The sequence below is a fragment of the Convolutriloba macropyga genome, chromosome 6 (genome assembly GCF_964194025.1).
Source record: "Convolutriloba macropyga chromosome 6, txConMacr16.3, whole genome shotgun sequence".
In the NCBI taxonomy this organism is placed as follows: domain Eukaryota; kingdom Metazoa; phylum Xenacoelomorpha; order Acoela; family Convolutidae; genus Convolutriloba; species Convolutriloba macropyga.
In genome coordinates, this window is record NC_134473.1 from 63,657,330 (window position 1) to 63,670,644 (window position 13,315).

The 13,315-nt window shown below is 35.5% G+C and overlaps 1 protein-coding gene across 1 annotated transcript in view; it reads right to left on the reverse strand.

Annotated features, from left to right (window-relative positions):
• Nucleotides 1–9,415, reverse strand: part of LOC142341125 (uncharacterized) — a 22,793-nt gene extending 13,378 nt beyond the window's left edge. The window contains exons 1-3 of the mRNA XM_075392015.1: nt 9,298–9,415; nt 8,334–8,537; nt 4,302–4,418 (exon numbers count right to left, since the gene is read on the reverse strand). Of these exons, the coding sequence (XP_075248130.1) occupies nt 4,302–4,418; nt 8,334–8,537; nt 9,298–9,322 (346 nt within the window). The 5' untranslated portion in view covers nt 9,323–9,415. The remainder of the gene's footprint in view (nt 1–4,301; nt 4,419–8,333; nt 8,538–9,297) is intronic.
• Between the last annotated feature and the right edge of the window lie 3,900 nt (nt 9,416–13,315).

The following is a 13,315-nucleotide window of genomic DNA, read 5'->3' on the forward strand; positions in this document are numbered from 1 at the left end:
GATCTCGGAATATAATTCTGAGAGGGTTTGTAATTAGAGAAGGTTCAGAATTTGTGGTTGGGAGGATTCGAGAGTTGGCGTTGAGAGGGTTGGGTATTTGAGAGGGTTCAGATTTTAATATTGAGAAGGTTCAAAGTGAGAGGGTTGGAAAAATTGATGTTAAACGGGTTTCGAATATGAGATGGTTCGGAGGTCAAGACGTTAGGAGTATTTTTTGGAGGGTGTGCGGAATATGCGAGAATTTGAGTTCTCGATTTGACAGAGTTTGGGATATGAATGAGTTTGGAATATGCTGTTGAGAGGTTTCGAAACGAGAAAGGGTTCGGAATGATTATGAGATTGTTCGGAATTTGACTTTGTGAGGTTTCGCAATATGATTTTAGGAGGGTTGGGAATATGAGAGGGTTTAGAAACCGATATTGAGAGTTTTTCGAATATGAGACGATTTCGATTGTTAGGGGCTGGTAATAACAAATTTAGGGGGTTTGCAACATGAAAAGGTTCGTAATTTGAAAAAGCCCGGAAGATAATGTTGACAGCGTTTAAAATATGAGAAGATTCTAAGCAAGACATTGTTCGGAATATGGTTTTGTGAGGTTTCAGAATATGATACTGAGGGGAATGGGAATATTAGTTGAAAATTTGACGATGAAAGGGTTAGGATTATTAGAGGGTTTAGAAGAGGACTAGGAACATGATTTGGAAGGTGTTCGCAGCATGCAAGGGTTCGGAATTTGAAAGTGTCCGGAATATTGTGTTGATAGTGTTTGGAATTTTGAGAAGATTCTGATGATGAAATTTTTGCAATATGTTTTTGAGGAATTTTGTACTATGATTATGAGAGGGTTGGGAATATGAGAGGCTTTGCAATTTGATTTTAGAGGCTTCGGATTATGAGAGCGTTCAAATTATGAGAAGGGTAGGAAATTGATGTCGAGAGTTTTCGCAACATTAGAGGTTCCGGAATAGGACATCGAAAGGGTTCGGAATTGAGGAATGTTCAAAAAATGATTATCTGAGAAGTTTCTGAATAAGACGTTGAGAGGGTTCCGAAAGTGAGATGGTTCGGAATATGAAGATGAGAGGGTTCTGATTGTGAGATTGACAGGGATTTGCAAAATGAGAAAGATTAGAAAAAGATACTTTAGGGGTTTCGGAATATGAACTGGGTCGTACTATAATTTGGAGGGTTCGGAATATAAGAGGCTTTCGAATTTGATCTTAGAGGTTCTGGATTTTTAGAGGGTTCGGATTAAAAGATTTTCCGGAATATGATATTAAGAGAGCTTGGAATCTGAAAATGTTTGGAATATGATTTGCAGGGTGCTCTGAATATGATTATATGATGATGTCCGAAATTTTATGTCGAGGCTTCGGAATATGATCAGAAGCATGTAGCTTAGAGGGTTTAAGAAAAAACGAAACGAAACGTCTTTAAGCGTCGTGCTTTCAAAAACAGGTTATCGGGAAACAAGGAAGAACATAACGAACTATCGTCGGGCGAATTGCTCTCAATCGAATGACGAGCGGTTGGCTTCGTCATTAGCTAGGCACGTTTTAGTGACGCTAAATTTAGCTTGATTCGACTTTGCAACTTTGTTTTCTAGTCTTGTTAGAAAAAAAAATCAGATAAAAAACTGATATTTTAAAAATTGGCAAAATGTTGAAAAATTAAAAAAAAAACTGCAAGTTTTCGCATTGATAATGTTCAAAACTTTTTTATGTCTATGGAATTATGTCAAGTATCCTATCTACAAGTGTTCAAAAGCTCCGGTGGCCAGTAAAGATTGCTGAACTCAGAAAACGACAAAAATATTCAACAATTTTGAAAACAATCGCAAAGTTTAACATAATCTTGCTAAAATTCAAGATTATAAAATCTTCAAAACCATTTCATTGTCTCAAGACACTATCCAGTATCGTATCCCTATTTCAAGTTTTAAGTAATTTTACTGGCTCATAGAGATCCATAAACGGGGAACATTCTGTAATTTTCAGAAAAATTATTATCAAGTTTTGGAAGAAGTTCCTAGGACCCTGGTGCCTGAAAAAATAAAAAATTCAAAAAGATTAAAAGAACTTGATACAATTGTAAATATTTATGAAAATTGCTGATGAAAAATCATGATAAACATTCCACTACATCTATAAGCTGTGCAGTTAGCTATAATCAAACTCTAGAGGAAGTTATGTGGTTCTTGAGGCTGGAAAATTTAAAAGAATGAGAAAATGTCGAACTTGAGAAAATTGAAAGTTGCATAAAAAACCGCTTAAATTTGTGATAAAAGTTGAAAACTAATCCATTACCAAAAAAACAGTCTCCAGTAAATTTTTATCAAACCGTACTGGAATTTTTTTGTCAGGCTGAAAAACTTGAATAATGACAATGAAAGTCAAAACAAACGAAAAGAAATTGCAAGATTTGTGAAAAAATTTTGTGGAGTTGAAATCTTGAAAAACATTCCATTACATTTGAAAACTATACGGCAACCTATTGTCAGACCCTAGAAGAAGTTTCTCGGCTCTTGAGGTTCACGAAACCTAAAAACCAACACAAACTTTATAAAAAAAAACTTGAAAAAATCAAGGTTTTCAAAAAAAGCTAAAATTTATCATATTAAAAAATTGAAAGCTATTTCATGAGCCAGTGCTCATAGTAGATAATGTGTGGGCGAATTGACCATTCATAATTAGCTTTTGAATTAGTGCTACAAAAGTTTATCATAAAACATGTAAAAAGGCCCTTACAGAGTGGCACATGGCAATAGGAAAATTTATACTGTTTTTAAATTATGCAAAGACTTTGTCGAATGACGCCAAATGCCACAAATTAGCCCCATATTAACCAAAGGTAGGGGGATAAAGTTTGCACCTTGAGCCTCTGGCTAGATTTGATGATGCAGTACAGACTTCTTGATACGAATTGGGTTGATATAGACTTTGATTTTGAAACTGGTAACAGTCTTTACGAAACTGGCAACAGTAAATGTCAAAAAATTGAAAAAAATTGCAAGATTTTTTTTAAAAAATGGTAAAATTTGTGGTGCTGAAATCCTAAAAAACTTTCTATTACATTTAAAAACTATACAGTAACCTATTGTCAGACCCTAGAGGAGGTTCATCGGCTCTTGAGGCAGGAGAAACCTAAAAACCAACAAAAACTTAAAAAAAAATGAAAAAAATCAAGGTTTTCAAAAAAATGTTGTCATATTTAAAAATTTAAAGGTAATCCATGGCAGTTAAGTTTTTTTTGAGTAACTTTTTATCAAATCCTTAGGGACGTTTTCTGTCCGCATTGTCTGGAAAGACGTGAACAATAGAAAATAACGTCAAAAAAATGAACAAGTTTGCACGTTTTGTCAACAAAATGCTAAAATTCGTAATCTTAAAATGTTGGAACCGTTCCAAAACCACTAGAAACTATGCAGTAACTGAATATTAAAACCTAGAGGAAGTTCCTTGACACCTAGTGCTTGAAAACTCAAAAACTGACAAAAATTTTCAAAAAGCTTGAAAAAAAATTGTGAAAACTAGTATAAAATAGCGTATATTTAGCGATCGGTTGTTCGTCAGTAGCCGGGGGGTGCACCGGGCGGTTGATGGGGAGGGAGGGGGGAGGGATTTGGGGTGGTAAGAAACAGTGGTGTGGGGGGCAACAGCGTGGTGGGGGGTGGGGGCGATGGTGGGGGGTCAACAGTGGGGATGTCTTCAACCTCTAAGAACCGCCCGTCACACCATAAGTATAAGTCTCCTAAACAGTTTGAGCTGAAACAGAGCTGAAAGGTTCTAAGAGTAGTTAATGCCCGCTGGGCGCTACCTGTTCATCCCGTTTTTGGGGACGAAAAGTCAAAAGGGTCAGACGACAAATCGGTCAAGCGAAAAATTGCATAAAGAAAGATCGACAGCACTAATATAATTGCTACAACCTTCTTTTGAGAGCAATCAAACGCAAAAAAGTCTTGAACTGAGCATTTTGCATTGCGGATGTTCAGACATTGCATTATTCAAGCGTAAATTGACCAAGCTTATTTACCTTTTTAATTAGAGCTACAAAACGTTATCTTAAAACATGTAAAAAAGACCTTACAGAGTGGCACATGGCAATAAGGAAAATTTATACTGTTTTTAAATTATGCAAAGACTTTGTCCAATGAGCCACAAATTAGCCCCATATTAACTAAAGGTAGGGGCATAAAGTTTGCACCTTGAGCCTGTGGCTAGATTTGATGATGCAGTACCGACTTCTTCATAAGAATTGGGTTGATTTAGACTTTGAATTCGAAACTGGCAACAGTCTTTACCTATGGTCTTGTCCTTCTTGGCAAAATCAATGGCAGCTTTGTTCACACATCTCTTCGTTTCCAAAAGATTGCTCGAGTAGTTACTCATTATAACACTCAAACATGCATCCAACACACCTAATAAATATAATTGAATAGTTCTTTTGGATATGTAAATTGATTTAAATATCAAAAATTGATGAAAATAACTATATTAAGTTGCAAGTGATTAATAAAAATTACACTTAAAAATTAAATATAAATGCCTAGTTCATTTTTTGGATATAAATATTCATATTTAAAAATCATCGAGGAGGCTCAGTAACGTGTGTTTTCGCACATAATGTTCTGAACCCGCTCATCCACATTTTCGGCTTAAATGTCTACCAAATGAGGAAGGGATAGAAAACTTTCAAAAAATCAATTATTTTTCAAAAATAACTGGTCTATGAAACATAGCCGGCAGAATGCCGGAAAATAGCCGCGATAGACGCTTGTGGCCTTCCATGAATTGAAACAACTACAGGAATAGGATAGACAGATCGACCAGCAGTCCTTTAATGGATCACAAGACTTCTTAGGTTAAAATCGGACTGTCAATTTTATTACACATACGATCTATCAGAAAAAAGCCCTAAAATAGCTTTTTCAAAATTGATATTCGAAATCACAAACTCAAGACTAATACTCAAGAATTAGGGCAAAAAACTTTGGCACCACTTAGATGCACACAATTGGTCTTTAACTAGGAAATATTCATCAAATTTAAAACTGCATAAGTGAATTCAGAAGTAATTTTTTTAGTGAGGTAAGTCACGCAATCGACCTAAAAGCAGAAACGACGCGTCACGCACACAAATTTTAACAGCAAAGCAGTAGAAGTCACTGAAGTCATTGAAAAAGTCAATTCCAAGAAGTCAGGTTGTAAGAATCATCGAGGGAGACGACGAACTAAATCACAGCCGTCAGATTGACGGAAAAAAGCCGCAATGGCTTCGTAGATCTGCAGTCTTAAAAAAACAGTAAAAAAGACAGACCACAAAAATAGTCCCTTGATTGAAGGCTGATAAGTTAGATTTTGAGTAAGAATCTGTATAAGTTCTTGCCACCTCTATCAGCTGCTCTTAAAAAATTTTCATTTTGAGCGACACAATCACTTGATTTTATCTCTTTCAGTTCAAGTAAATAAAATTCAATTTCAAAGTGAGAAAGTCATTTTGAGAGTGAGGTAAGTCACGTGTGACCAAAAACTTAATCGCGCCAATGAACAAAAAACTTGCCCTAATAAGAGCAACAAATGACGACACGCACACGTTTCAGTTGAAATTGTATGAACGAATGAACAGAAAGTGATTGTGGCGTCATATGGTCGTAACAAAAATCTTGACAACGAAATAAGAAAAAACCAAGAAAAGTCCTATAAAAGTCGGCTAATAAGAACCAAAGAAAAAAGATAGACAGATCAACCATCAGTCCTCTAAAAGGCCACTAGAATTTTTGGGTCAGATTCAGACTGTCAATTTTATGACACACACGGTCTATAAGGAAAAAGCACTACAAGAGTTTTTTCAAAATTGATATTCGTAATCAGAAACTCAAGACTAATACTCACGAAATAAGGCATATAACTTTGGCACCAGTTAGATGCACACTATTGATCTTTAACTAGTAAATGTTCGTTAATATTAGAGTTCCACAAGTGAGCTCAGAAGTCAATTTTTTGAGTGAGTAGGTCATGCAATTGAACTGGAAGTAGAAATGACGTCACGTACACAATTTTTTACAGGAAAACAGTAGACGTTACTGCAATCATTGAAAAAGTCAATTCTATGAGTCATCAATGACTCGACGACCAACTAAATAAAGCCACGACGCCCCCAATAATAGCCGCTATCGTTTCGCGGCTATTAAAAAGAAACCACGATGTTCCCAATATTAGCCGCTATCGCATCGGGGCTATTAAAAAAATTCAACTCAGTAGATTTCACAAAAAAAACCGCCTCAGAGGGCCGTGGGGATTTGCCATTATTAAGAATACGGAGTAAGACAAACAACAAAATCAAATAACAACAAACTTTAATAACATCCAAATCGATTTCTATTTGTAGGAAATTTAAAAGAAAAAATAAATAGCGTCAGATAAAACAGTCATAAAATGACTGTTTCGTTGTTCAACACTAGAAATTATATGAGACCAGTCCTTTATGAGACTCGGCAAAAAATTCACAAAAACAACAAAAGCGTCTTTCTTAAAATTTACGCTCACAATTTTTGAAAACAATTGGTTCCAAAGTAATGAAAACCACTAGATATGAACTGAAATGATTAAATACGTTTGTAACACCATCATTTATAACTCTATTAGATCAGAAACTGGGACCTGTCGTTATTTAAAAATTTGTATACGACTACAAAATAACAAGAATTGCAGAAAAAAACTCAAAAAAGTTTTGCAAGAAAACATAATCTTTGCCCTACGAAAAAAAATGCTTGATTCCACGTTTTTTGAACCCCAATAAAGTGATATGTGACAACTCATTAATAAGATTAGCAAGCAAGCAGAAAAAGAGCAAAGTTAAAAAAAAGTTTGTTTTTTTTCTCGAAAACAATTAATTTAAAGGTTATGAAAATCATTAGCTATAAGTTGAAATCAATAATTGGGTTTGTACATTCTTCTTAACGCTGCCTTTGAGACTTTTTATCATAATATGTCCTACGTTTACAAAAAAGCGTCAAATACAGAAAAAAATAAAAATATACTTTTTTAAAAACCAGTGTCGGAGCCGTCACGAGAAAAAATTATTGACGCAAGTCGAATGTTTCCTTAATGAACTTGCGAATTGGGAATCTCTCGGAACTTTGAAGTGGAGGGAACAAAGTTGAAACCAATCTGGTTGTTTTGAGGGAAGGACAGATTTCAGAGTAGAGTCTCTGATAAGGCAAACAGACAAAAACAGTCCCTGACAAAACTTTACCGGACAAAGTAGTCCCAAGAACGCAGCAAATCATTCCCAGACAAAATAGTCCCGACTAAACATAGAGTCAAATATATGCACGCCAATTAACAAAGAAACCCCTTAAGTTATTCATATGATTTTATTTCAATGAACCGAAATTAAGTTGATTAGAACATTATTTTTGCCAAGTTTTTGCCAACATTCAGAAGCTTAACTCAATGCATTCAGAAGCCTGTCAATTATTTGTAGAAAATATTTACAATTGTTTCAATTTTTATTCGGGACTATTTTATCTGGGACTAATTTGTCTGCTTTTATTGAACTATTTTGTCTGGGACTGTTTTGTCTGGAAAAATTTTGCAATTTGGGACCGTTTTGTCTGGGACTATTTTGTTTTATCTGGACACGTTTGATTAACTTGAAAAGTCTGTGATTTCAGGTCGGTTGGAATGAATGTCTTTGGGAAGTGATAACTTTTTTACATGATAGATTTTTAACAGTTTTAATCAACAAACAGCTTTGATTCTAAATCGATAAAAAGTATTTATGTATGCTAGCGTTCGATCAGTTTGGCTTGTACATTTATATCCGGATAATTGTTCTCCACGTTCATAGTGCTAATGACTGACAAATGTTATATTTCCTCAATCTAACCGGTCTCGTTAATACAAGCAGTCCTGCCACCCAAAATGTGAATTATTCACAACTGCTTTCTTTAACTAGTTTTTTTGCAAATAACTTTTACTTTCACTCATTAACTAATTGAAGTTATGTAATCATCTGTGCTCTTTGCTTGCGTTAAGATTTTGTTTAGCCTGTCGGTCTGAACCCCCTGTCTGCAACACAAACCTGAGCTGGTTAATACTTGGCTTGGTCACAGACTTCATGCGGGAACCCAACAGCAACCTGAAGCCCAATCACGAATACTACCACAATATGGGGAGGGGGAGGAGGACTAAATTTCTAAATTTGGGGATTTGTGGAACCCCACAATCTGAAGACCTCTCCGCATTACGAATAATACCGCAATATGGGGGGGGGTGGAGGAGGGCTAAATTTTTGTGTTTGAGGGGACGGTACAATAGCAAAGAGATACCTTTGATCCAATTTTTTTCATTAGAATTGACTTCCAACTGAAGTGAGAATTGTTTGAGGAAGAAGACACCAGCTTCACAAGCCTGCAGAATGTCTAATCTGAAGATATGCTCACAGTAGAGACCAATGTCCTCAACTGGCTTCAACTGAGTCCAGCTGGGGTGCAGGGTACCACCTGCCACCATATGAGCCATGAATAGAATACCTGTAATTTGGGCTCATTTTATCTCCCTAGTCGAACTCCAGCCGTTATCTTTTAAGATCTTGCAAAATTCTTGCAAATAAAGTTTATCTTGCAAGTTCCAAGATCTGGACGCTTATCTTGAAATTTGCTTTTGCTGAAAATTGTGTAAGAAGTGCGCTGATAATAACCGCTGAGATCTTGACCCGGTTTATTCAGATACCAGCCGCAATCTGTTGCTTCCTATCATTTTAACGTAAGTAAAATCATAACAGCGTTACATAAATTTCTATAAAAGTCTTTTCAAGTGAAAATGATAATGTTATTTAAAAAGCAAATATTTTCGATTGGTTCATAAGATTTCCATATGCTAAATTCTCTTTAGTTTCCTTGAATTGTCAGCAGCAAATAAATACAAACTTTTTTTCTGCATTATCGCAGCGGAGCAGCATTAAGTTTTTTGTCTGCATTAACAGTAGCCTGTTCTAAGCTGTCCTGTTTTCTATTATTCCCCATATCTCAGACTGTTCAGTTAGTGAGCATGAAGGCTCTTTTTTAGTGTGTATGGTCAATTTTGCGTCTGAAATTTTCACGTGATACCAGCACTTCACCAGAGTGGTCAGGCTATAGTCTACCTGAAGCTATGGTTAAGTGAGAGCTCTTTCTCAGACTTTTAATTTGCTTTTTTAACTTAAGCAGCTCACACCATGCACGGGATTGATAATCTAGTATTTATGTTGTACGAACAATTAAAAATACTTTGTGAACACAAGTGGAAACTAACCTGCTGCATGCAATACAAAATACATAGTGTAAACCTCGTATAACAAACAGTTTGTTGTTCTCAGATTAGTTTGTCAGAGTTTTGCTTATACGCAACTGGAGGCATCGACGAGAATTAGAGACCCAAGGGTGAGATTTCATTGGTCGCTAAAATTTCGAGGAAGAGAGCTTAGTTGAACGATTGAATTTTCGACTTGAAGAAGTACAAGCTTAATTTTTTGCCCTAAACTTAGATTCCTAATATAAGATACTAAGTTTAAAGCAAAAAATAGACTTAGTTAGAATTCTAACTTTTGACACTTGAATAAAACCACTATAAATAGTTGCTTGCTTCGCTTTCAGAGACGGAGGCGTTTGGTTTATTTCAACTCCTGTTTATTTTTAAGAAGAAAACTTTTCTTCCTTTTTATTTTTAAGAAGAAAACTTTAATTTTAAGAAGAAAACTTTTCTTTATTTCAACACTAATAGGCCAAATTTTACTCTTAACTTTAAGTTTAAATGAAAATCAACGTTTTAGTGCCCTTTGGTTCTCTAAATACTTTAAAAAAATTCACTCGTGAGCCTCGTGCCCAGCTCTCGGGGGCAAGCGCCGTCATGTCAGGGCACTAAGTCCCTAGGGCGACCAAGATTTTGTTCTAACATATTTAGGGAACTAAAATCAGGAGCTGAGAACTGAAGGCAAGCCCTAATTAATCAAATAAATTCATTGCTTTTTAAATCAAGAATTTGTGGATATCAGCATATCATCTCATGAACTGTGTTTTTCGAATAATTTCTATGAAGCATATGGTAACTGGAGCTAAGAGCCGCCGGCCAACCTGAGCTGGAATGGCCAACGAATTGCGCAAAAAGACGCAAAAACAGCACCTACCTCAGTGTGTTTCGCTTTGACTAGAACATTCGTAATTGGAATAGTCCACCATTTGATAGTTATACCAATTCTTCTTGTATAAATCTTAAAAAAATATTTCATTGGGTTTCACGTGACGTTTTCCACGAAGTTTACAGCCGTTTTCCTCCACAGTAACGTTTTCGTGACGTTTTCCTCCACGGCACTGATGATGACCAAAATCTTGCCATCATGTATCCATCCAGTTGAACTAGGGTGCTCTCTTCCTTTGTTCTACAGCAGTATTCGATAATCATGATACGATCAATTAACCAAACTATCGAAAACACTTGATCCGATGATATTGAGTCGCTCACAGTTGTTGGAAACTCGATATACACTCTATGGTGTGTGCTAATTAATGCCCCTTTGCTCTGAAGAATTACAGGGGTTGATATGTTTTCAGCAGAGAGAAAACATTTTTATGAAGAATTTGATCGGTGAAGTGTTTGCTGAATAGCTATAGCATTTAGCAGTTTAGTGGTCGAAACAAACTGGAAACGAATTCACAGGTTTCGAGAGAATTTTCGTTAGTTTAGCTATAGGATGAGATGAATTTTCCAGCAATATTTAAAAATCTTCACTAATCTTGTAAATCTGCTTACTAATATTCAACTGTCCAATAAAAGTAGCTATTGCTTTAATTTTCCAATAATTTATTCAATCATTGACCTGTAGACGTAATCGTCATCTATAGAGAACATTTCTGTTTGTAGCACACATTTATTAATGTTTTACTAATTTTAAAAAAGTAATAATAGGATTTTACTCGAATAGCCTCCCAAGTTTTAATACATTAATGACTCTATGCGTGAAAAAACGTTAGTTCTAATGACTTAATTGGACATAAGTTTGTCGTTATTTTGCGGTTTCAGATAATTAAATGCAAAATGTAATAAAAATTTTAAGAAACAAGCAGAAAAAAATATGGAGCTTAGTTAGCTTTTGTTGGGGTCAAAATTATAGAAATCCAAATTTTTGGGCCCTGCTCATTTTGTAGAACCGCCACAGCTGTCGTATAAACATCATTAGGTGTAGAAAAAACCCAAGTCTGGAAAAGTTCATTTACATGATTTCAAATGTTGGCGATAGATGCATTTCCACCTAACAGATAAAAACACTGTTTTTACACTGTTAGAAACTAAGTTAAAGTGGAAATGCATCCAATAATTAACTGATAAAAATCTAAGGTGAACACATTCTCTCTCTTTACAAAGAATTGGAAGCAAAATATGTTCATAGTGTACAAAACTATTTTGTTTTTCATGCTTATATAATTCGACAATTGTGACAAAAAAGATGAGCTCCCACGTAACGTGAGAATTCATGCGTATGATGCGCTCCTCAAATACACGACCCACCCTATACATGCACACCAAACACATTCCGACGATAGATGGACAGGCGTGCGCTCGAAATGGTCTAGAACAGGACGATTTCGAGCGCACAACTCAACCTGGGGAACACTTCTGTGTGAGCTTTAACAGGCAACATTTCAGCCTCATTGTATTTTCCTTATCGTTTTCTGAAATAAAGATATCCAAGTTTCGTGAAAAGTTCTAAGTTCTAAGTGTTCTAAGTCGACTGTACCTTACTTGGGCTCATTGTTAATAAAATAATGATTTGACATGAACGAAGATCTGGATTTAATAAACGCGAAATCTGACCAGGAACACGTTCTGTTTTTTTTTTCTGAGAAGCAATGCCCCCACTGTTCAACTCCAGAAGCAAGTTTTCGTCTACTGAACTAGAACCGTTTGAAAAATTTTATCTATGTTTTTATGAAGCGAGATCTGAAGTTTACAAGCTGCCAATTTCTTGTATTATTGCCACTCCAGTCCTCAAAAGTCTTACTATATAAATTTTAGCGTTTACCTTACAAAAATTAGTCTTCATTTTAATGTTGTTATCGCATATGATTCTACCATAAATTCTGAAATTTGATCTTGCTTAAATTAGGGTTCTATTCAGAGCATAATTTAGCGCTATATTTGTTAGCGTTCAAATTATAGTTCATCTTACATAAAAGCATCGCGTATAGCTGCTCAGCCTTCAAGGTTGAAACTAGCCATGGGTTCCATAACTAATTGTCGAGTCGCATCGACCTGTGCGAGTTTCTTAGAAACAAAAAGTTTTTTTTTACAAATTACAAGTTGTTTCAGAACCACGAAGTGCATTTGTTTTGTTTGATTTGCTTTGTGTGCTGTAGTTCTCCCTAATGATTTTTCAATGCACATAAAAATTGTAAACATGTTTTAATTTGAATCTTTATCGCATTCTGAAGGAAAGTGATGCCAGTTTCATGCAAAGTATGCTTCGTGTTCTAAGTCGACTGTACCTTGCTTGGGCTCACTGATAATAATACATGGAATTGTCCTAACGAAGATCTTGATTTATTTAACGCAAGGTCCCAACAGTAACACGCTCTGATTTTTTTCTGAGAGGCACTGTCCCTGTTCATCTCCAGGAGCAGATTTTCGTCTACTGGACTAGATACATTCTGTAAACTTTGTCTATGTTTTTACGATGCAAGATCTGAAAGCTTACAAGCTGTCAATGTGTTGTTGCCAATTCAGTCCTCAAAAATCTTACTACATCTTTCTGTTAGAATCAGCTAATTGATATCACAAGCCGAGGTGTCAGCCAGCTCTAAGCAAGGCACAAAATGTCAGATTGGCGGTGAATGCTTTAATTTCATGTAAATTATATGCTAAACAATTTTAAAAGAAAACATTGCAGTTTTTAAGGGCTGATCTTACCTATTTTTAACGCCTCTACGCGAAGAGTTAATAGAGATTTGGCGTTTCAAAACGTAGTTCTCAACTAATTCTAGCTCTCTAAGCGTATTTTTTAGGGTTTTATTCAGAGTATTTAGCGCTATATTTGTTCTTGCAAAATTTTAACGTTCAAATCTCAGCGTTGATCCCTAAAAGAATATCGTTCAATTTATCGTTGATCTTACATAAAAGCATCGCTTATAGCTGCTCAGCCTTCAAGATTGAATTAAGCCGATTCATGGGTTCCATAACTAATTGTCGAGTCTCATTGACCTGCTGGAGTTTCTTTAAAAATGTTTTCTCTTACAAATTACAAGCGGCCTCAGAACCAGAAAGTGCATTTTTTTTGTTG